The 24,952-nt window shown below is 29.2% G+C and overlaps 2 protein-coding genes across 2 annotated transcripts; one reads left to right on the top strand and one right to left on the bottom strand.

Annotated features, from left to right (window-relative positions):
* Nucleotides 1-1,825: 1,825 nt before the first annotated feature.
* Nucleotides 1,826-12,025, bottom strand: LOC107454797 (uncharacterized). Its single transcript, XM_016072104.4, has 2 exons — nt 11,646-12,025; nt 1,826-3,642 (listed from the first exon to the last, which is right to left on the bottom strand). The coding sequence occupies exons 1-2, from the start codon at nt 11,653-11,655 to the stop codon at nt 1,964-1,966; spliced, it is 1,689 nt and encodes a 562-aa protein (XP_015927590.3). The 5' UTR covers nt 11,656-12,025; the 3' UTR covers nt 1,826-1,963.
* Nucleotides 12,026-12,287: 262 nt separating this feature from the next.
* LOC139425687 (uncharacterized) lies at nt 12,288-20,669 on the top strand. Its single transcript, XM_087169181.1, has 2 exons — nt 12,288-12,621; nt 17,953-20,669. The coding sequence occupies exons 1-2, from the start codon at nt 12,612-12,614 to the stop codon at nt 20,112-20,114; spliced, it is 2,172 nt and encodes a 723-aa protein (XP_087025307.1). The 5' UTR covers nt 12,288-12,611; the 3' UTR covers nt 20,115-20,669.
* The last annotated feature ends 4,283 nt before the right edge of the window (nt 20,670-24,952 follow it).

A 24,952-nucleotide genomic window follows, 5' to 3' on the forward strand; every position in this document is an offset into this window, starting at 1 on the left:
CTCAGGATTAATCGATTTCGCTGAAATTTTGTATTTTGCCATGTGGAAAACTTACAATGTTTTGTTATCCAATTTATATGCGAACAAATAACTTGTTTTCATAAACATATTCGCTAACATAATACATAAATAGCGAAAATGACGATTAGAGATGGAGTACTGAAAGTTTTTGAAAGGGCCTCTCCGCCAAAAAATTTTGCCCCAGGGCCCCGAGGGGTGAAGTTACGGCACTGGCTCTCTACCTATGGCAACACTTCGCATGCTTTCATTATTAGCGTGTGGGGAGTCATAGGAGAAGGAAGTACGTTAGTTTCTGTCTTGATTTTTAAATAGATAAAAAAAAAAATTATTTAGAAAATTATTTAAAACTATATTGAACATAGTTCTAAAAGAAAGCGTCGTAGAAATTTTAAAAAATATTTTCGGCAATTACATTTGAAAAATATAAAGAGGAAAAATCGTAGTACATTCCTTTACAATTGAGAAGATGAAAAGGGAGAGGGTCAAGACATGGAACTGGTCTTCACATATAATTCTCAAAGATATTGTATTAACACTATCTTTGCTGGAAAATACCGGATTTGTATTTTGGTAGAAAATACTAAACTGAAATTTAATACCGGGAAAATATTTTCTGAAACTACGGAAATCCGTAGTAGAATTCTTATTAAAACTGCTCCAATTACCATAATACCAGTAGTAGGGATTACCAAAATTAATTAAGAGTCATCTGAGCATGGCGATTTTCTACGAATTCCCTAAATTTAATAAGTATCCGTTAACTTTGCATTTTAGTACATAGCCCCTTTTTTTTTAAATTTCAATTAATACATATTACCAACATTAATTGGTGTCAATAATAACGCGGCGATGTTTTACGGTTCTTCAAAACAAACATCTTTCCTCCAACTTTCCTTTTTAGTACATAAGTTATTTTTTATTCCAATTAATCATATTACTAATATTAATTAAGCATCAATAATATTTTTGGCACCCTTGCACGAATTCTTGAGCCAGAAGTGGAGTAAAATATTAGAAGGCAATTTGCAGCCCATAGAAGAAAATTGGAGACATGTTTGCAACTTTGCATGAAAGATAATCACTCAGTAATTTCCTGCAAATATTTCATTGGTTGTGATGTTTTCATGTATATTTGTAAGTTTTGCTGCGATAATCCAATAAGCATTGAAATTAAAGCGTATAAGTAATATTTTATTATCACGCCATATAAAACAGTAAAATGCTTTTAGTAATTGTTCATTTTTGAAGGAAGGCGTTTTCTAATCTTATAATGGCTTTATAATAAAACATATTTTTTCCGATGCGATGCTTCGAAATTCCTATACTAGAATGCAAAGTTTCTTGACAATGACGTCACGGCTGGCGGAGGAAGAAGGAGAAATAAGTTCAGTCGTTATATAGAAGAAATATAACTAAATAAAGATACCATTCCGCGATGCGCCGCTCGTAAATCTGAAAATATATAAAATGTTAAGAAAATTATAGCAAATTAACGCTATATATGTGTGGGTTAAGATAACTTATCATATTTCTATTGTGAAATGCGTAATTTACCTCGAAATACAGACATCGTGCCGGGAACTATTTTCTTCGTTTGCCCTCAGCATATTTCTCCATTGTCAAGAAACATTGCAGTTTAGTATAGTAAAATTTTTTTTTTAATAAATATGGGTCATTTAGTCGAAAGCGTATTTTATGTTTAGGAAAAATAACCTAGTATAGAAATTGAAAATGCTTGAAACGTGTATAGTAAAATTTGATTTTTATTGAAAATGTTTCTTAAGACAGAAAGAAAAGAAAAACATTTGCGCAAAAATTTCTTTTTATTTAAGGGAATGTTTATAGTTCTGGCAAAAATCAGGAAATATTATTGTTTTTCAGGAATTCAAATTTGGCACAAACATTCGAAGTATTTCCAAAAAAATAATACAAAAATTGGAATCTACTCTCTTCTGCACAAAAGTTGAGTTCTGAATCTAATTATTTCTGCCCCTGTTTCAAAACGCAAGTTATAAACATCATGAACTTGTTTAGCAATTGAGTAAGTCCCGTGGAACGAATCTACGTACTTTTGCTTGAAATCCTGTATTTCTTTTTCAGATTGGAAGGCCCATGCAAGAAATACATCCACTGCTTGAACATCACCCATACTTCTCCATTCCATACACATGCCCAATTGTGTATAACTGAAGGCTATTCCTTTTTTGAATGATTGCAGATCCATGTTTGGAGGCAATAATGCTTTAAACAAAATGTCAAGCAATGACAGGTCATTCTTGTTATAAACGTAGTTGTAGAAATCACCACTTCGGGTTACAGAAGAAGTTATCCATTTCTTCTTTGTGGTGGATGCATCCTTTACCAACCTGAGGGCATTATACGTGTCACCAATTTTAAGGAATTTCAATATCACTCTTACAAGCGAGGAAACAATTGGAAACTTTTGATTGAGATATAAAACGTTCTCTTCTAAAAATATACACTTCAACTTCGGCGGAGTAGAACTCCAGATTTCACTGAATATTTTCCGTGTAGATTTTTCCGTTTCCATTTCCTCTATAATGTCTCTGAGTACGCTTAAATACTCGTCTCCATTCATGTGATCCATAAAGAGCACTGTTGTAGATACGAAAAATTTCTGAAACGGCCAACTTCTGAAGAGTGGATTCAATACTTTGTACACATTATTTCGCAAATATTTTTTTTGCATGTCCTGGTCTCTTACTTGAAACAACAAAAAATAAAAATTTTCCGTGTATGAATTATAGTCTAGGTAATTGTATTTCAAAGGTGCCCAATATGATTTGTTACATTTTTCACCTGCCATTTTAAGCCACATGTAAATCCTCGCGTTCTTCTCCTCTTCTGTCAACTTACGCCAAAAATATTTGAGAGCGAATGGATTACCAACAAATATTGACCACGAAATCATATTTTCATTAAGGTTAAAGTACCGGTGGTATATATTGCCCGAATTCATCTCAAACATTTCCAACAGTCCAGACAACTCGTTGGTCGCAATAAAAGTCCAGTAAGCAATTAAATCATTTTCATACTCGCTGTCTATGAAGATAGACTCAATTTCTTTTTGGCTTTTAGAAGACAGCATTTCCCATAAATCAAAAATATATTCTTCTAAGCAGTACTTGCACGCTAAACAATACAAGCAGCAGAAAGGTTTATTCGGATAATCATTTGTAATAAGTTCTTCAAGCGTTTTGACCTTATCAATTGTCCCATCCATGGTCCAATGAATTCTACCATTCATTATACGAAGATCCCGAAGTGAGCAGTATTCTTGATTTTTGTCATCAAACCATTTCAACAATTGCTGTCCTATAGGTCGAATGTGTTTTGAGATTTCGGATTGGAATAAATGAGGAATTGAACTTTTGTTCAATTTATCTAACACTCTTTCCTCTAACTTGCTATAACCATAGCCCTGAAGAAGTATCTCCATCACGTCCTCTTCTGTCCATAGCCTGATGGTAATGTGCACGACAGCGATGCTTTGCAAAGTAGGAGGTCCAGATATAAAGTTCAAACCTTCACTTTGAATTGAATCGGTCCCCACCATCTTGGATAACAAAATACTACCTTTTTCGCTTTCGTTATCATCACCTGCAAGATAAAATTTAGACATAAGTTGAGTATATTACCAGTTTTTGATAAGGGAACGCTCTGCCGTGTTTAGGGATAATTTTGTTAAACATTCCATACTTCATGTAAAATACTTAATTCCTCACTGTTGCTAGAAAACAGAGGTAAGTTTGATAAAATTCTGTGAAAAAAAATTTTTTCGTATTGCCAAGCTTTCTTCTATAGTTTCGTAAATAACTTACTTCTCTGAAAAGAAATTGATCCTAAACAACGTAGAGTGTTCCCTTGTCAGAGCTTTACAACTGTGGATATATTAAATGAAAGAAGAGTAATTATTTTTTAAACCTGTTTTGGGGGTGTTTCATACTATGGAGTAGGATCACTCGTTCCAGTTAAAAGAATCGTGAACAACAGCGATCAACGCAAGGAAATAATAATAGAGAGAATGACAGTTTTTGATAAAGGAACGCGAGAATGCCACAATTAAAAACGCAAATCAAATGGCGGGCCGCAACTTTATCAAAATTTTATGAAGGACTCTTACATATTTGAAGGAACATTAAATATTACTGTCAGATTTTACCAAGTTGTACAAAACAAAAGTATTGAATTACAAATAAAAATAAGAAGTAGATTTTTAAAAATATTTAATTGCATATTAAAAAATTCGGGCTACAATAACTTTAATGTGCGCTTATGTATTAAACAATTAATGAGCAACAGATATCTGATTGTTAAGATATAAAACTTTCAAAAGGTTGGCATTAAAACTTGCATATTAGCACACAAAATGTTCCATGAAAAAAATTGAGGTTTGTCTGCTTCAACCACCAGAAAATAAATATTTACATTTAAAATTTACAAATGTTTGTGTAAATATTTTTGTTCAAAATGAGTGGTTTCAAAAAGTTAAATAGGAGAATTTCTTGGAGAAAATTTCTGATACACACATGCTAAATTATATTCACAAAATATCAACAAAAAAAAAATTTAAATAAAAAAGAGCAACATACACGATTATTTTTGTATTTGAATAAACCATTTCTTGGATGCAAAAGCTGAGAAATAATTTTTTTTGCACCTTTTAGTATGTTAAATTTTACCGAAACAAGGAAATCAGGTTTTTATTAACGTGAAAAGTATTTGAAACCCATACAGATTTTTTACGAAAATTGTCCTCAAAAAAATGACAACTAATATATTTTTGTTCGCGGGCCACAAAAAAAGGCTTCGAGGGCCGGATGATTCCCCCCGGGCCGCCAGTTGGAAACCACTGGTATAGAATGACTAGGCATTGTATAGAATGCCTAAAATTAGTCGGCAAAGTAGGAAATGATTTATATTTCACACATTGCCTAGGCATTCTATAGAATGCCAAATGAGAAACCGGCAAAGTATAAAATACATCTCTGATTCGTCAAAATGTCATTCAAAAATGACAAATTCAAAACGTCATCCGATTTGATATTAATTTATTCGTGATATAATACTTTAATTGCTTTCCACTTCTCATTAAACTCCTTTTTTTCCTCCTATTTTTTGTTTATTTCCACGCTTTATTTGTATTTTTATCTTATAACTTAATCATGATAATGCAACTTGTTTCAAGCAAAGAATTCTATGTTCAATTTTATTATCCAGCATAAACACATTCAATATAGTATTGCTCATTTAGTTCTTTAAATTAATTTGAAACTATAATTAATTAAACTCTATTTTAAAAAAAGTTATTAAATATATTTTCTAAATGTAAATAAATATTACTGTTGTATACACCCAAAAAATTATAATACTTATATAATTATTAGTTGAATTGCATAGAGAATTAAGAAAACAAAAATTAATTCTCATTTCAACTGTTAATTAATGAATGGTCCCTAACAAATTTTTACTGAAATATGTAATTTGGTTTATTTTTTAATCAAAAATGTATTTTTAACACTTTTGAAATGAAAATACAGTGAGTAATACAGTTAAGAATTTTTGTTGGAAGTAAATTATAATATGATCCCTATGTTCATTATGTTTAACAAATCTAAGATTAGTATTGAATTGTTAATTTCAATTGCTTTTAAATCAACTTATAAAAAGATGTATTTTTTTAAATAACAAATCTGAATAATAAAATTTTTTTTTACCGCATCTGTAATGAAAGATTTAGGAAATTGCAAATAGTGTAAAAATAAGTACTAGTACTAGAGAAATTTTGCGTTACGTTAAGGGTAACACTAACCTTATTTTCAGCTCCTCAGCCATAGAAAAAAGGAAAATAAAGAAAAAAAACTTTTGGTAATGCAATAAAATCAGCACACACAACTTTTGGGAAACAGCATTAAGGTTTAGCCACAATACAAAAGCTGTATTTAAAGATATGTTATATTTTTTTTATGTACATTTTCGCGCTGTTTCATTTTTTCTAGCTAAGTTATCCCAAGGAAGTTAAATAGTATACATTTGTCTGTTTCTAAATGCTTGATAATTGTTTTTGTGCATTTAATATTAAAAGAATAATCAAATTTAGTTTTTATCCATTTAAACTGTAACAAATTTTAAAAGTATAAGAACTGACAAACAGTTTTAAATTACAGATTCAAAACAATTTCTATTGCTTTAAAGTTTCAAGGAAAATTTCATAGTAGTAATTTCTACGTTTTTTTTCTTCTTTTTTTTATAGCTATATATATTGTGTTAGGGGAATAATAGTATATCATCAAAAGACTGCAAACTACAGAAAACATTAAGAAAAAAATATCAAAAATTTAACCTAAAATCAGCATGGGTGGATATAAAGAGAAATAGGACACATATCTAAAACCTCCTAAAAATAGTTATGTTGCAATAAAATAAGTTATAAATAGTTACCAATCATTCAAGTTTCATATTAGAATAGTGTGATTAAGGACTCAAGAAATTTTTAAAATATTTCTTAAAAAACCCTAAAAAGCAAGTTTTTTTACAATCAAAATTTTTCAAATCCTATTTGAAAGACTTTATGAAATAAAAGCCGAAAATAAGCATGAGGACTTTTCAAAAATGTTACACAATATGTTTTTGCAGAACCTATCCTATAAATTTTTACTATTTCTGCAGAATTTGCACACAAAATTTAAAACATGAATCAGTTCTTACATTTTTAACAACCTCTATTTTCCTTATTAATTTTCAATCAAATGATTAATTTTTTATTATGGAAATCAAACAGCGCAAACTACGTTTTTTTTTAAAATTTATTTCATTATTTTTTTTTTCAAATATTACTATTACTATTATGTAGGTAGATCAAATATAAATCAGATTTTTTTTTAATTGCAGTGGACCATTTTTATTCTTGCCCTGATAGCAACACTATAACTTTATCTAGAGTCTAAATAATTGCTTGGCAGTGTTTATTTCTTTGTAAGTTCTTTTTTTTTTTTTAGTAGCTTGAATAATAAGTAAGAGTAACATTCCTAACACAGTTGCACAACACATAATAATTAAATTTTTAACAAGCAAAAATGTCAAACCTACTGACATTTTGCACAAATTACAAGCACAATTTGGAAACAATACCCTGTTGAGGGCTCAAGTATGTAAATGGCACAAGTTATTAAAACAAGGCCAGGACGAAGCTGAAAACTTGTCTCGTGTTTGTTGATCTACGAAGAGTCTTATGACAGCGAAAATTTATCAAGTTGGTGACTTTATTTATAATTACCAACGAATTAAATTTAGAGAAGTTAGTACCATAACAGAAATGAGTTAAGGAGGTGTGCAAAGTCTAATTCATGACGAGTTGAAATATCGAAAAATCTCAGTGAGGTGGGTGCCTAGAATTTTGAATACTAATCTAAAGGATGTGACGCCCGGTGGCTGAGCGGTAGCGCTTCGCGCTGTCCTGCCACAGGTCCCTGGTTCGATCCTCGGGCTGGGCAAGGTTGACTCAGCCTTTCATCCCTTCAGTGGGTCGATAAATGAGTACCAAGCATGCTTGGGAACTGGGGGTTCCGCGTTCAGCTGACCACCTGACCGAAACATCTGCTCCTGCACCCCAGAGCCCAAGGTCAAGAAAACTGAGATGGGCACAGTAGGCCTTGGCCCTCTATGGGCTGTCGCGCCGCTGAGTTTAGTTTAGTAATCTAAAGGATGTAAGATATGACATTTCTCAAAGATTATTGAGTCACTATGAATCAGAAGAAGACTCATTTTTGATTTGAATCTTAACTTGTGACGATTCTTAGATACACCCCTGAAACAAAGTGTACCTGTATTTCCATACATGGGGTAGGAAAAATGAATCTGCTCTATTTGAAGCAAAATCTCAGTTATCTACTGGTTAAGTAAGTACGGGTATTTTTTAGAACTCTTAAGGTGTTGCATAGGTTGATTTCTTTCCTGAACGACAAAATTTAATGGAACTTATTGTGAACTGTTAGAGAAAGTCAAAGAGATGTGACATGCCGATTCACAGAGTTCTCTAGCACCAAACAAATTAAATTACAATAAAAAGTTTAAATTATTACTGAGAAAGATTGGAGCAATCTACTTTAAATGCACCAAAGAAATTCTCAATTTCTAAAATGTATATTTTATATAAATTTTTATTTTGATGAAAAAGTGACAAAAATACTGTCGGGGCAGCATTGTAAAATATTTTGCAATAAAATAGAAAGTTTGTTTACAAAACATTTGAATTCTACACAAAATTGTTAATTTATAACAAAAAGAGAAGTAAAGGACATCGTCACTCTTCTCTTAAGGTAAAAATAAATTTAACTTTTCAGTTTGCTTTTGAGTGTCATTGTCAGAACAGTTTGGAGCATTCAAAAACTGGCCTACTGATTCCAAGAGGAAACAGAAAGATGTAAAAAAACAGCTATTAGAGACACTTTTAACTAGAATTTAAGATTATTTTTTAAATAATAATAAAAAATAGTGAGAAAAGTTCGTTGATTTATTTCAGATTTCTTTGTTTTAAATCAAATGACTTTTTTTTTCTTCCTGAAAGATACTTTAAAAACTTAAGTTTATAATTTGTTGAATTTTATACACATAATGATAATTAAAATTTTACTTCAAAATAAAATAACTATATTTTTCATATATTGCTACCTAAAAATTATTTTATCGTAGAAGCATAATACATGTAAATGTGTGACTCAAATTAAATGAAAATGGATAATGACCAAAAATTAGGCTAACAAACAAATGAAAAAATTGTCAGATTTATTTTTTAATATTCAAAAATAACAAAATGAAGTGTTGACTTAAATCTTTTCAACCTTACCTTCATAGTAGGTTAACAAATATTTCTAAACAGAATAACTTACTAAACTAATCACTGAAAAAAAAAAAAAATCACACTTCAAGAAAAGGCTTCCCTTACCAATTTTTTTAAAGAAAAAAAAAAGAAAAAAATCAACATATTTTTTTACTTTATTAATAAATACAAGGAGCTAGAACAAAACATAATACACAAGCTCTAAGTTGAAATTTTAATTTTTTTTCTATGTAAAAAATATTTAATTTACCATTCCAAATTATCTCGAGCAAATTAAAAAAGTTAAATATTAGTCCTTGTATATATATGTTCGCCATCTGAAAAATCATCTGCATTAATTTCATTTTTGCTCCGGAATGCCATTTTTTTACTCTTTTTTCTATGCAAGTTCATCAACCATTGTATATACAATTGTACAAAACACGTTTGCAGTCCCACAAATAGCAAAACTCACAAACAAAAATTGGCAAACTTCCTATCACAGCAGATTATTATTGTTTTTTGTTTTGCTTCCGGTCGAATATTTGAAATAGATATTTGCAATATATAATATATATAATAATAAATATTTGCAATATATAATATAGTATATATAATAATAATAAATATTTGCAATATATAATATATATAATAATAATAATTAATATTTGCAATATATAATATATATAATAATAATAATTAATATTTGCAATATATAATATATATAATAATAATAATAAATATTTGCAATATATAATATATATAATAATAATAATTAATATTTGCAATATATAATATATATAATAATAATAATAATTAATATTTGCAATATATAATATATATAATAATAATAATAAATATTTGCAATATATAATCAGGGATCTGTCCAGGCCGAATTTACTACCGTTTAGCGGTACCTTCACAAATTCAATTTTAGGTAAAACGGTAGTTTCACAAATTCAACTTTGGAGAAACGGTAGTTTCACAAAATACTTTTTCTTAAAATTTTATTTTTGTATCCCTTAAGAAACGATAAATCTATATTTTTACCATGTTTTTGTGTTGACTTTTCAATATAATTTTTCACAAATTATGTCAAAATTTTCACAAAATAGGTACCTTTCAGAAAAACCTAGACAGACCCCTGATAGTATATATAATAATAATAATAAATATTTGCAATATATAATATATATAATAATAATAATTAATATTTGCAATATATAATATATATAATAATAATAATAAATATTTGCAATATATAATATATATAATAATAATAATAAATATTTGCAATATATAATATATATAATAATAATAAATATTTGCAATATATAATACATATAATAATAATAGTAATTAATATTTGCAATATATAATATATATATAATAATAATTATTAATATTTGCAATATATACTATAAATAATAATAATAATAAATATTTGCAATATATACTATAAATAATAATAATAATAAATATTTGCAATATATACATACCCGAGTTAACTCGGGATAATCAGGGAAATGGTTAAGATACCGATATATATTTGCAATATTAAAATTAAATTGTGTTTTTGAAGATTCTAAATTAAAAACTAAAATTAGACTAAAATTATAATAAAACTAGACTAACGTCATAATAATGTAATATTAGTGGAAAATACCATGCAATACTGTAATTTCACTAACTGAAACTTTTTAATACAGCAATATTTATATACAAAAGCTTTTTAAACCATAAAAATCAATAAAAAGTTTCAAATATCTCATATTAGGATAATGTTTATGGTGGTAGGTAAACATTTCTGCATCAGTATCTATTCCAAGTTTTGGTGACCCAGAAAAACTAAAGAAGAAATGTCAGAAGAAGACCATCAGGCAAATAACTCTTAGCTGCTCTTGGACATACTACAAAATTTTTGCATGTTTAAACATTTTGCATGCTTTTGGCATCTCAGAAATTGTCATTGGTGCAAACACATATCAATTCAAAAATTACCCTGACACAGGTAATTATACTGAATTTTTTCCCAAGTGTATAGCATTTTATGACAATTTTTTTTGTTAGATAACTAAATTTTTTACAAAAACATAATTGAAAATCTGGGGGAAGAACAATCTATGGCTATAAGACACTCATTCTGAGGGGGGGAAAAGAATTTCAAGGCGATTTTTCCTCAGCACGGCGCATCATCGCTCTGTAATAACTCTCAGAGAAACTATTTTTTACACTATTGATTTTTCAAATCCTCCAAAATGCAACAGTTGGTGAACTACTCTTCCCTCCAGATCTTCAACTGCCTGAATCAATCAATCAACATTTTAAAAAATGCAAGAACGCGAGACATTACGCAGATATATAGAAAAAATCTTAATGTTAGAGTAGAGATACAAAGCGTTAAAAAAAAAAAAAAAACTATAGTATTACTAAGTAAAAGCGAAAATGCATATAAGATCAAAATTCATTAATTTTAAGTTTTAATTGTTTCCGATATTATTTAAGAGCAATTCAAGTCTCACGACCTGATTAAATATATGAAAATAATGAATAGCTATAAGGAATAATAATTAATTCTTATCTTATTTAAATTTGTTTGAATATGTAGCCTTTACACTGATTAGTTGTAATCTAATTCAAACAATAACATTTTCTCTATACCTACACTGATTATCAATGCGAAACTCTAAACTTAAAAAGTAACTCTAAACTTAAATCTAAAACTTAAAAAAGTAAGGCAAAATTATCCAAACAATTAGAAAATTTAATTTCTGAGAATACTTACTTTCTTCCATTATTGGCTTTAAAAATTAAATTAAAATTTTATCTGAGTAGCAGTACAATATCTATTGAATGTTCTAAGTTTCTAGATCAAAGTATCTAAGTTTTAAACATAGATATTTATATTAATCCCTGGATGAATCTTATATTAATACCTGGATTGCAGAAGCTGAGGAAAAGCAAAGCAAATGCTACAGCGTCTTTGATTGATTGATGGATCAATATTGACTAGAAAAGATTTGGCAATCTTTGCTTACAGCTTTATTTGTCATTGACAAATGTTGACTCATTCTAATTATTTAAGAACCTTTTCGACATTTTTAACTGTTTCTGGTTTAATAATTACATAGCCATTAGCTTAATTGACATAGGTCCCGCAGTGGACTGATCGTTAAGACACGGTTCTCATCAGATCACCGAAGTCAAGCATCACTGGCTGCGGTCAGTGTGCGGGTGGGTGACCCACTTGGATCAGTCTGCGTAGGGACCGAGGGTGTGCGGTATTGGTCCTCGTTAAACTGTGCTACCGTAAAGTGCTCGACTTCGCGCGCAGGTCGTCGGGCTACCGAAGCGGGGGTGCCATCCCCTCCGCAGAGGATCAAAATTGTGATGGCATGTCTTCGGATCATCCTCCGGGATGTTTCCCAGACCGTCGCCAATAGCCCATTGTGCAGCTCTAATGCGACGTAAATTAACAACAACAACAACAATAATTGACATAGTTTTAAAATATATCAAGACTGCAAGAGGCACAATACGTTTTTCTATGGTGCTATTAGCTGTGATTTTTTTTTTTAAATATAATGTAATTTGAGATCCTAGAAGTAGCAGAAATAGTCAATTAATCAATCAATAAAACCTGACCATCGAAAGCGTCATTTGAAAAGAATTAATATTTAAATGCAGAGAATGTTAAGTTAATTTTAAAGAATATTTCGTAAAAATTAAATCTGAGTACTTAAAATCAATCATGGAAGAAAGTAAGATTTAAATTTTTACCTTACATTTTCATAAATTAAAATTTCGCTTAAAGTTTATATCTATTGGATTTATTCATTTTTACATATTAAACATAGATGACAACAATTTTTTTTTTTTTTTTTTGTAGCATAATGATATTTGGCTAATAAATTCAATATGCTTCAGTTAAAATGTAAATTCTACTTTCGTTCTGGAATAAAATTTTCTATCTGAAAATTTAATTCCAGAATTGCATTTCCTTGCCTGAAACGAAGTTAAATAGTTTATATATAAAATCTTTTAAGTAAGTTTTATGCGTTGTTGGCATAATTTAATTTTTTTTTATTTTATTCTGCCAATTTAAAGGGGCATCTTGACTCTATTTCATTCAGGGTTCGTGATTTTTTTTAAAAAAATCAAAAAAATCGGATTATTTTGATTTAAATCGGATTTTTTTGATTTAAATCAGATTTTTTTGATTTTTATTTAAATACACTATAAGAGCTTTAATTTATGATCAAAAAAACTTTATAAATGTTTAATCAAAATTAAATTAATATTAAAACTATATTATAACAATATTTTAGAAGCTCTAACTTACTAAAATAATTTTTCATTATAATGCATAGCGACCATTTTGATACAAAAGCATGATTGAAATTAAAAGACAAGATAAAATAGATAATTTAAAGAATACTACTTTAACTAATAACACAAAGTTTCAATTAGCACAGCATAATTTTAATTTAAAATTGTGATCTCTTTTTTTTCTCATGATTTATAAAATGGCAAAATAAATTCAACAGATTATGTTTATAAATGTTGTTATTCATCAAAAAATAAATATTCAACCTATATATTTTATGTTAAAATATTCATTTATAATCCTTTATCAAAATACATAAGTTAAGCTAAAAAACATTTTTAAAAAAATCTATGTACTCATTGGAATTTTTTTTCACAAAAGAAAATCTGATAATTTCAAAGATACCGTAAACATATTATGAGAAGAAAAATAAAAACCAGTTAATAACCCTACTGCTTCAAATAGACTTTGATAGGGAAGAATGACACTATATCAGGAAGAAAATATCTGAACTCAGCTTTTTTTTTCTTTCTATTTTTGGCATATTAAGGTAATTTCTTTTTAATGTAACCTCAAGTTTTAGAAATATAGAAATTTCCATCAATAAACTATAATGTAGATTTGAATTTCATGCTTTTTTAATCAAAAGGTAGAATTTTAATTAACATTTGCTTTTTGAAAAAAAAGCATGTTTATTTACTTTCTACAGCTATGCAAGTCTATATTAAGACAGCATTAAATATTTACTTTAATCTGTACTTTCAATGTTAAGAATCAAAAGATTTTTAAACATGTAATTTTAAATGTGTTTAAACACACTCCAAGAAAGAAAGTAATTTTGTAACTAAAATTAATTAATGCAGCAATTTATTTAAAATAAATTTTAAAACTAAGAAAAGAAAATAATAAAAGTATCAATAATTTAAAGCACTGTTTTTTAACTTTTAAAATCAATATAATATATATATAAAAATCAGTTGATTTAAATCAATGATTTTTTTAAAAAAATCATTTGATTTTAATCATGATTTAAATCAAGCTGATTTAAATCAACGAACCCTGATTTCATTTATAAAAAATTTAGTTATTATCTAAAACCTATATGGTGGTCAGGGAGCTGACCTCATGCCAGAAAGGCCCCCAGTTTGAATCTCTGCTAGTGGCATTGAATTCTTCCCTTCTTCTCTTTCTGTACTATCTGTCCTTCTTACCAGGGCTGCAACATTGTCCCACTTAAATATGGTTTTCTGAAATAGTGGTTAACACAAATCCCATCTGATACCCAAATAACTAATGAATTATAAAGCATTAGCTGAAAGCTTATGAATGTCATTCAGGAGTTACATAAATTAAAATTTAATTATTATGATAGTTACTGTTTTACTGCTGCTCATGTTTAATAAAATAAATAAATTTTACTATAAACTTTAGTTTAATACAGTACAGAACCCGTTATCCGGAATTCAGAAAACCAAAAAACCGGATCGAAATTCGATAAATTTTCCCCCCATTTTTAAAAAAAATAAATTTTTTTTTACCTCATAAGATTTTAGGATTTTTCTTTCTTTTTTGAACGATGTTTACCTTGCCATCATTTTGGAAGTAATCATTAGTGTATTACTTCATCGTTTTTTCTTCTTTTTAAGATTATTTCCAAATATATATTTTTTTTTTAGTTGGGTTTAACAATAAATAAACGGCTTTTCATAGCGATTCAGAAAACCGGAAAAATCAGTTATCCGGAATAGCGATGGTCCCGATCGTTCCGAATAATCGGTTCCCTACTGTATCTTACTTTGAATCTAAAAAAGTTAATAACTTAAAAGTTACATTTATCATTTTTAAATGAGATGATGCCTATTTTCAAATTCTTTTTTTTTCCTTCAATGAACCTGCTAGATTCATAGAGACAATGGTTCTTTTTTAATTAAACCTGATTTTTAACTAAATCTTTTCTAGTTTCTAAAAATAAAATCTAATTTTGAGCTAATCTAATTCTAAGGAAACTTATTACTCCTTATTAAATTTCAGGACTAAAAAAAAATTTTTTTAGCAAAAGGTTTAAAAAATTTTTAATTAATATTTTTTGTATCAATTACTTAAATACCTACTGTGGTAACTAATTCAGTAAATAAACTTTATTCATAATTTTGAGTAGTGTCAGTTTTAATAGTAATTAGTTTTTAATATCTAGTTTTTAATTTCTTTTACCCTTTTTATAAAACGGATTTTTAATGTACTACTGTATTTTTAGGCTAGTCTCTAGAAAGTGTGACATTCATGTCCTTTGCTATTGTTCAAATTATTATTGTCAGTAATGTTCTACAGTGAATTAAATTTGTGTGGTGCAATGGTAATAAATGTATTTTTATAATCGACAAATATTTATAAATAATACTGCATAAAGATGGTGTAGTTCTTATTTTTGATGAGTTCCAGTTAGGAAAAATTAAGATTTTTATTTCACAGCTATAGTTTGATATGTCATTTGAAATCTTATAATGTGGTATTGATTATTATAAACTATGTAATGTTTAGTTATGCGAAATCGAATAGTATAAGCTTCAAAATTTGAATTTTTCAAAAAATCAATTAATAATTGTGTGTTGTAAGAATGATTATGTTTTGAACGATAAAAGGCTTCTTATAATAATCTATTACTCTTTAAAAATGCATTTTTAAGTTTAAATAAATAAAAATAATGCAATTACTGTATTTTATTATAAAGCAATTCAGAAAAAAAAAATTTATATTTCGCTATTAATTTTTTAGTTTAATTTTTTCTACAGAAAATATTTTTTTAAAGAATGATTTGTACTTAATGTTTGGCTGTTCAGTTTTAGCCTTATGAGTCCCAGTGTTTTCACTACAGCGCGAGAATGTGAGAATCTCGCATATTTTCTTATATTCTCGCATTAAAAAATTATTATTGCGAGAAATTTGCGCATTCTATAAACCAATTTCAAAATTTGCGAATTTCACGCATCTTGAAAAAGATTTCTCATTTGCGCCATTTAGAATAAAATCCGTTTCACTTTTCTTCCTGGACGTTTTATTATTTTCAACATCTGCCCCATTATCTAACTTCCCTATTTACCAGTATTGTTCAGAACCTTTAAGAACAACAGAACACCATCCTTCCGAACCACGGAACCTCTTTCAGAACGCATTTCTCTGCAACCAGGTGTTTACCGTAGGTAAGGTTTCTTCATGTAAGATGTTCAAATTTTTTGCTCGTTAATGTAAGATGGACAAATACCTTGTAAAGCCAATATCTTCTACTCCGAAACAGACAAATGAAAATGAAACAAATGTGGGTAGAAACGATCAAAACGAAACAAATACGCATTTAAGCAACCTAATGAGAATAGCTGATGAAAAAGTAGATGTAGAACATTTTCCATATGATGATGCAGCAAAAATATTCAATGCTTTAAAAATTAGAAGATGTTAAAAATGCATTATAATTAAAGAAATGATTTTTTTTTCAAGTCTCTTGGTGTTTTTTTTTTTTTTTCTTTTTAATTTTTGAAATCTCACTTAACTTTTTGAAATCTCACCCTGTTTTTGAGAAAGGGTGAGAAATTCTCACCCATTTTTTTTCTGAGATGAAAACACTGAGATCCAGACATGAACTGGTATGCCAATATGCCCAATTAACTCACATGCTTAGCAAAAAATATAACAGGCTGCGTAGCGTTTTTAAAAAGTGCTTAAAGGTGCTTTTTTCGATTTTTGTTTTTTGAAAGTCCTTAAAGGTGCTTTTTTTCACTGGGTGTTTTAAATAGGTGCTTAATTTTCCCTTTTCCATGTTAATTTTTGCCATGTTTTGTGCAAAAAGACATTGTTCACATTATTCTTTTCAACGTTTTCACAATAATTCAACCCCAATCTATTTCGACGTACCGCGGGTCCGTAGCGTATGAAAACGCCATTCGTTTTGAATGAGTCAATATTTCATAATTTTTGACAATTGTCAAAAGTTTTGTTTTTGACACGGTGGTTAAAACCGTCAATTATCAAAAACTTGCCAACTCTGACTAATTATATATTTTTTAAAGTGCTTTAAAAAAAAATTTTTTTTTTTGTGCTTAAAAGGTGCTTATTTATTGTTGAAAAATTTGACTATGCACCTTGTATAAACATTTTAAGATTTTTGGATCTCTGGTATTATAGCAGATTAATTTAATTTATACATTGATAACTTTTTTGTAACATGCATATATATCTAGTATACTGCTAATACAACAGTAAAAATAGACTTTTGATGGTTTTGTCAATAACCCCATCGCTTATTCTATACTCCATAGATCTGGGACATGGCAATAGTGAGCAATCACCATTTAGACAATAGTAATCAATCTCCATTTTTTTCCCTTTCAACTTCTGTTGTTGGAAACGATTGGTCTTTCACTATTAATTTCTGTAATTTACACTATCTTTCAAAATTTGAGGTGCGAAGTTATTGATAGAAATTTTTTCAAGATAAATATGACCTACCTGCCTACTTAAATTATAAATATAGGGAATTTTTTAAATTTCAAGATGGACAGATTTAACTGTAAGAGAGCTTTTGTGAATTTTAGTAATTTATTTCAGTTGAGATTGATGAAGTAAAATTGTTTTGTTCTCTGTACTGTACATCTTTCTCCAATGAAATAATGAAATGTATTTGCCATTTTATATTTTCAAGAAAAAGTATTCTACTTTTGATACAAAAAAAAATTATCAGTTGAATATATGATGAAAAATTTGTGTCTTGCAGGGGAGGACCATAGTGGAAAAAGAAAGAGACACGGAGACACAGTTAGCAAGACTTTGAAAATGGATTCAACTCAAGATGATGATTTTGTAAACTATTTTTCCGAACCTCCTTCCCTGCAGCACATTTCAGCAGTATCCATCGCAATAAGATTGTGGATGGAGCCTGAAATTAAGAAAGAAATTATCACTTCTTACTTATCTGATATAGATGTGTCTGAAATATTAGAAGAGAGAATTCTATGTAAGCTGTCCAGTATTTACTTGCCTGCATCTCTGAAGACGGAAGTCTCGTATGTTGTCCGACCAATAATGTTGCAGCTGTTGAAAGAGTTCAACAGTTACTGTACATGCACAGGATATCATAAGAATCTTTGCGAATACATGAAAGGCGGTACAATTCACTGGACAGTGGAAGGAACGGTTGACATTATGAAATCCCTTATGGAACTTTTTGACAAAGAAAATTCAGATAACGATATCTGCCACTTGTATGAAGCAGCCTGTTTCTACTGTTTGGAAAAGTATATACCAGTTTTATGGAAGAAAGTTCCTGCGGAGATGAAAAGCCAATTTAGAATTGGCAGGATTGGTGATGTGTACAAACATCATATGGTTATATATTGGACTTCTGTTTTTGAGAACAGTTTGGATTGTTTTCTAAATAAAGTTATACGCATAGACTATGAAAACATCTACGATCATAACCTTGGTATTGATCTAAATATGATAACTTGTTCAATTCGTATTGGCAGCAAATTTGCTTTGAAATACTTCTGGAAAAAGCTGGGAGAGCAAGAGAAAATTGCCAATCTGGACAAGTGGCTCTTGCAAGCCACTCCAGGTATCAGGCGTATACAAAATTCAGTGTGTCAAAAATATGATGAATCTCTTGATGTTCTATGTTTTTTGTTATCTCGCATAAGTGATAAACTTAGTCTAGCAGAGTACTTTCAGAATCATTCTCATGTACTAATGGTTTTGTTTGAAAGCTGGCCTTTTCAAAGAATATTCTTGCCCACTGTTTTAGAGTTATTAGATTATCTTCATGACGAAGTTTATGTATCTATAATGAAGGATATTGGTTCTACAGTGAGTGAGGAAGGAATCGAAAGAAAAATTTTCCAAAAAATTTGGAATGCCAGCCCATCTAGTCTGAAACGATCATTTTTGCAAAAAAAAGTCACTTGCGCCGAAGTCATATTAAATTTTCTGGAACTTAAAAATTTAAGCTTGTCTCTTATGTTATTGAATGATGCTTCCGAAGAAGAGGTGAAGCAAATAATTTGCTATTTGTTTGGATGGCACAAATTTTGTTATTTCCTTTATTCAAATGAATTAAATTTGCTTTGCACTTTATTGTCAGAAACTACTTTGCCACCTGAGTGTAATCTATATACCTTCCGTTGTGATTTTGAAGATGGAATTCAAACAAGTGAATGGTATAATGAATGGCATATTTGTCATGAATGGCTAAAAAAAGGTAACTTTCAAACTGTAGAAATGTTTTTAAAATGGGCATTTCAATCTGCTGACGAAGTACAAGATTTTAAGAAAAATAAATTGGATCCATACATTATGTATGTTACATTTATAGTTATGCGCAATTATGAGCTTTTAGAACGATTTTTAAATTGGTACTTTGATAACGACGAAGAAATTCAACAATTCAAAAAGGACTTTCTTCATGACGATAATAATTCACATTTCAAGTTCTTATTATGTGAGTTGCGTACTAAACCAAGTACAGCGAGGGATGCATTAGAGAAATTTGTAAGTTACTGCTCTCCTTCGCCTGAGGAGATAAATGAACTTAAATGTATTTGTCATAACTATGTGGAGACTATTTTACAAAAACGATGTTATGAATTTGCCACGGTGCTCTTGAATTGGTCTCTCAATAGCATGGATGATGTCAAACGTTACAAAAATGATTTTGTACTCTCTGAAAAAGGAATCAAAAAGTTTATATTTTTAAAAAAACTGCGCACTACTGATATGGACTGGAAAAATATGGAAGATCTCATAAAATGGTCATTGCCATTATCGAAAGAGACAATAGCAGAATTAAAGTCATTGATTCAAACGCGAGAGCCTTTTTATCCTTGTGAATCTGGATCAAATCTTAAAGTGATAGCTTTACTGGATAGTGTAACTGAGTATTAAGGCAACTCTGAATCTGAAAGCAGCTTGAACTACGAGTGACATTTGTCACTAACATGAATATATATAAAACTACCGTCATTCAATGGCTTGGCTATATATGTGTTGTTACCAATCAAAATATGGGAGCACTCTGTGGTATTTATGGGAAATTATACCACTGTTCAGAAGAAATTTTATCAAACTACTTTCTGTTGCTAGGCTACAGAAAAGAGTAAAATTTGATGATTTCTTTCTAGTCAATGTTGGATTTATTGCTGTTGTTGCGGAGCAATATATTTATTTTCAAAAACATACTTTTTCCTAACAACTGTAGAATGTTCCCATATAAAACAAATCTCTGTTGATCTGCTTAAGATTTGACTCTAAAAGTATCATTATTATACAAGCTTTACTGCTCACCTTTTTATTTTTTAAATAAAATTAGCTTAAGAGCTAATTCACTTTAATTTTAAAATAGAAGATAACTTATATGTAATTTTCAAAACTGATAAATATAGTATTAAAATCAAAATTATGAATCTCGAATATAAATGGAAAAGTTATAAACTGGAAAAACTGATGTTTTAATTTGATTTTTACTACTCAATTTAGTTAAATTTTTTGTTAGTTTATGTGTATATAAAGTAAGATATTTTACAGATTTATGCGTATAACAGATTTGTGCTTATACGTCAGGTATATTACAGATTTATACATATAGTCAGATATATTACAGTTTTATAGGTATAACAGATTTATACATATATACTGTCAGATGTATTACAGATTTATAAGTAAAGTCAGATATATCACAGTTTTATAGATATAACACTTTTATACATATCTACAGTTAGATATATTACAGATTTATACAAATATGCAGACAGATATATTACAGATTTATCTGTACATACAGTGTGCACCAAAACCTTTCATGAAGTTTCGAACTAGAAATTACGAAACATTTATAAATGTTTCGTTTTATTTAGAAAATAAACAAATTGAAGTACTGAGTCCTAAAACTTTGTCAGGTACCCTCAACCAGTGAAAATTGCAATTTTTATTCTCTGGTCGAATTCAGGTACCCAGTAAATTTTTTGTTTATTACCCCTCTGGATATTATATAACGTTAATGCAAAACAATAAAAAAATCTGTATAATTTCCTAGAGAACAAATATGTAACAAGATATAGTTTTAAGAAAATTTATGTTTCAATTTATTGACTTTTTAAAAATAAATTTAAAAGGAGCTACTAAAAGAAATTTGGGATGACTGTTCGGAAGTAGAATGATTAACATAAAACTTTGCTATTGAAGTGGAGACATCAGCTGATGGTGAACTTTATGATAATTAACATTTTCGATAGCAATTATTAATGTAGCTTCTGTTAAAAGTGGAATGATGGATTGTTGAAAAAAATCTTTTAACTATCAATACTTAATTTTTAATTATCTGATAACTATAAAAGTAATTCATGTGCAATGAGATCTGCATTTATTTCTGTCTCTTGAGCTTTTTGATACTTATACTTTGATACTTGAGTGAGAAAAATTTTATCTTTTTTTCCAATTTTGAACAGAAAATCAAGACAGACAGATTTTGTTCTCCTTAATGTTATAATTCAATCCCTGTATCCTAGTAATTTTGAGCTCCCAGAAGATGAAGTAACTTCTGGATCAAGCAAATAAGGGGTAAATTTGCTTTCATGAAAAGCTTTGTCTATGAAACTAACATGTATTTGCATTACACGGAGGGGAAAAAAATCTTTGAAAACCTCTTGTGGTTGAGCTAACGATTAAAGAAACATTTTCTAATTAAATTTAGTTTAAAAGTACCAATGGCCAATTTTAGTCACACTTATTTCTCTTCATTATTAAACGTACTAATCAACTTATAATTTGATTTACTAACAGCTAACTTATTGCTAAATCAACTTAGACTGAAAATGCGATGAAATGTTTCCTAATGAGCTTTTTGTTGAGTTATGTAAAAATAATTTTTTTTTAACCCGTTGAAGCAGATGGGACACCGGTATCCGGTATATATATATATATATATATATATATATATATATATATGCTCTAATTACATGTAAAAATAAAGATTGGTATTTTTTTATTGTAAAAATGTCTATTAGCTGCAAAAAAAATTGCAAATTATTGTAATTATATTTGCAATAAAATATAAATTCAGAAAAGAAGTCTGAATTATTTTTTTTCATTCAAAATTAAACATTTATCAATAATTGATTTCATAAATTTATTAAATTTCAATGATAAGTAACTGTTTCTCTTAGATCTAAATAACTGCAAATTTTAAAAAAAAATTATTGTTTGAAAGTGAGCCATGTTAAGAATATTTTATCTTTTACCTAGAGAAAGACATCGTTGTTCCATGCTGCATTTCATAACAATGAACTATAGGGCCGGAATAATATGGTTGTAAGACATCGGACTCATGTTCATGAGAACAGGATTTAGAATCCCACCAGCCAGAGAAATCCTGTGTATTAAATGGGTGGCATATGCACGTTAAATTTGTCAGGGTCACAAAGTCCTCCACGTTTCCATAACAAGTCAATACCTCTGAAGGAGCCGTGGTGGCTCAAGGAATAGAGCACTCACCTCCCAATGAAGTGACCCCGATTCGATTCTCAATGATGGCTGGTCGAAACAAATTCCACACCAAACTCGCACCGACCACAGTGTTGATGTAAAATATCCTCAGTCATTAACGGATTATGGGTTAGAGTCGCCTTGCCGTCAGGCTCACCGTGGAAGGTTTTCCTCTCCATGTATTGCAGATGCAAGTTAATTCTATCCTGAAGTCCTTCACAGAGGCAAATTTCTCCCAATACTTAATTCAGGAATTCCTTTGTCCTCTGAATTGGGCTCAAAATTACAAAGCTACGGAATTGAAAATTGGGTCAACTATTCAACAATGGTTATAAAATAAAATACCTCTGGGAATACTGAATTGGAGATTGATAGTTCTCTTGTTCCTGTCAAAATTACGATGTGTGGTTGGATTTATGAATATGTCTGCCCTGTAAAACGGGCTATGATGTGTGTGTTGTTGAAAACATATTCTTGGTCATAGATGGCGCAACTGAGAAACCTGAAACCCACCTTCAGCCTTAAATTCGCTTGGTTTCCCAAGCAGGCTTGCTGGTTTCGGCATGTATTAATAGAAACAACAAGAGCATAAATTAATGAAATACTAAATGTAAAATTTTTCACTTATTTTAACTTAAATTCATACAGAATGATGGAAAAAGTATGAAAAAAATATATCTAATATTCTCTGTTAAAAGGTTATAAAAAAATGCCTTCAAAAATATATTTATAAAATTTTGTTAAAACACTTGTCACTGTTTTAACATTTACAGTATTTGCTAAGAAATTAATCCTCAAAGATGTCTAAATTAGTAATAGCATTAGGACAATTAATGTGTTATTTGAAAGAAAATATTTATGTTTGCATTTCAAGAAAATATATTTGCAACTGTTGTCTATTAATTATTCATACATGTTCTATAAAATACTGGGGCAACAAACCTAAATCAAAAACCTTATTACATTTACTCATTTGCTAGGAGCGAATTTAGCATGAAAGTAATAAGCATATCCCATTTTTCTACAGTTATCTTAGGATATTATTCATTATGATTTTATTTACTTTAAAAAAAGTGTATCTGTCTAACCTAATTTTGTATTTGTTTAGCTACCATATTAATTTTAAAATAACTTAGATTTCTGAAATCTTATTACTTCTAAGCGGTCATCTCTCTTTAGCGAACATATGTCCGAAAGATTTCTCTGAATTAAAATTCTGCATAAAAACAAAACATGTAGTGCCTAGAAATAGTGCAAACTGAAATAACGGTCTCAATTGATCCGTCAGAAGGAAAAAAACAATCGAAAGTTAGAGCCTTCTTAATGTTAATAATTTCCCTTTTTGCATATTTCGCCTTCTCCGGAACTAATGAATTTTATGTCATTTTAATAATTCGGTTGAATTCGCGATCGCAACACTCGAATACGCCATCTGGGGAGAGACCGGTTTCATGCCTTTAGCCCTTCTCCCTTCCCTTTCCTCCTCTTTTCAGTTGTATAGGAATGTACTACAATTTTTCCCTTTTCTTAATATTTTTCCTTTTTATTTAATAAAAATATTTTTTAAAATTTCCACGATACTTTTCTTTAGAACTATGTTTTGTTTAATGTAGTTTTCAGTTCCATATAGTTTTTCAAGTTAAAAGATTTTAATCTATATGAAAATCAAGAGAGAAACTAACGTGCTTCCTTCCTCTATGACTTTCCACACGCTAATGGGGAAAGCATGTGAAGCAGTGTTGCCAGAACTTAAGGTGGTCCTAAAGCCGTATACCTGTAATGTTAAAAACCGCCGAACAGTTACACAGATTAAATAGCGTACTAAGGGTCTCGAATTTTTTCACGACATTTAAAAATCTTGTTAGCCAGAACCTAAAATGTTTATTTTTGGAAAATTAGGTTGTGAATTATTTTTAAAAGCATATAAAAATTTTGTTACATTTGATTTTGTAGTTCTGGTTCTGGAAATTAGATGGCGCTACAAGGCTACGAGATATGTAAATTTACCGCTAGTGAGGACAATTTGCGAAAAAAAGCATAAAATACTTATTTATATTCTCATTAATTGCAAATTCTTTTTGTTTTAGGTGTTAATACAGATTGTTAGCTTTATTCCAATAGCAGTTTTAAAACATTTTATTCAGTATTTAATTTGTTTAACTGTTCGGGAGAAAAGTCACTAATTAATAATTTTTCCAGCATCAAAAATCAGAATATTTTGTTTTTTCAGTTGTTTACGAACG

This window comes from Parasteatoda tepidariorum, chromosome 8 (genome assembly GCF_982258835.1).
Source record: "Parasteatoda tepidariorum strain Cologne lab strain chromosome 8, Ptep-v5.0, whole genome shotgun sequence".
Taxonomy (NCBI): domain Eukaryota; kingdom Metazoa; phylum Arthropoda; class Arachnida; order Araneae; family Theridiidae; genus Parasteatoda; species Parasteatoda tepidariorum.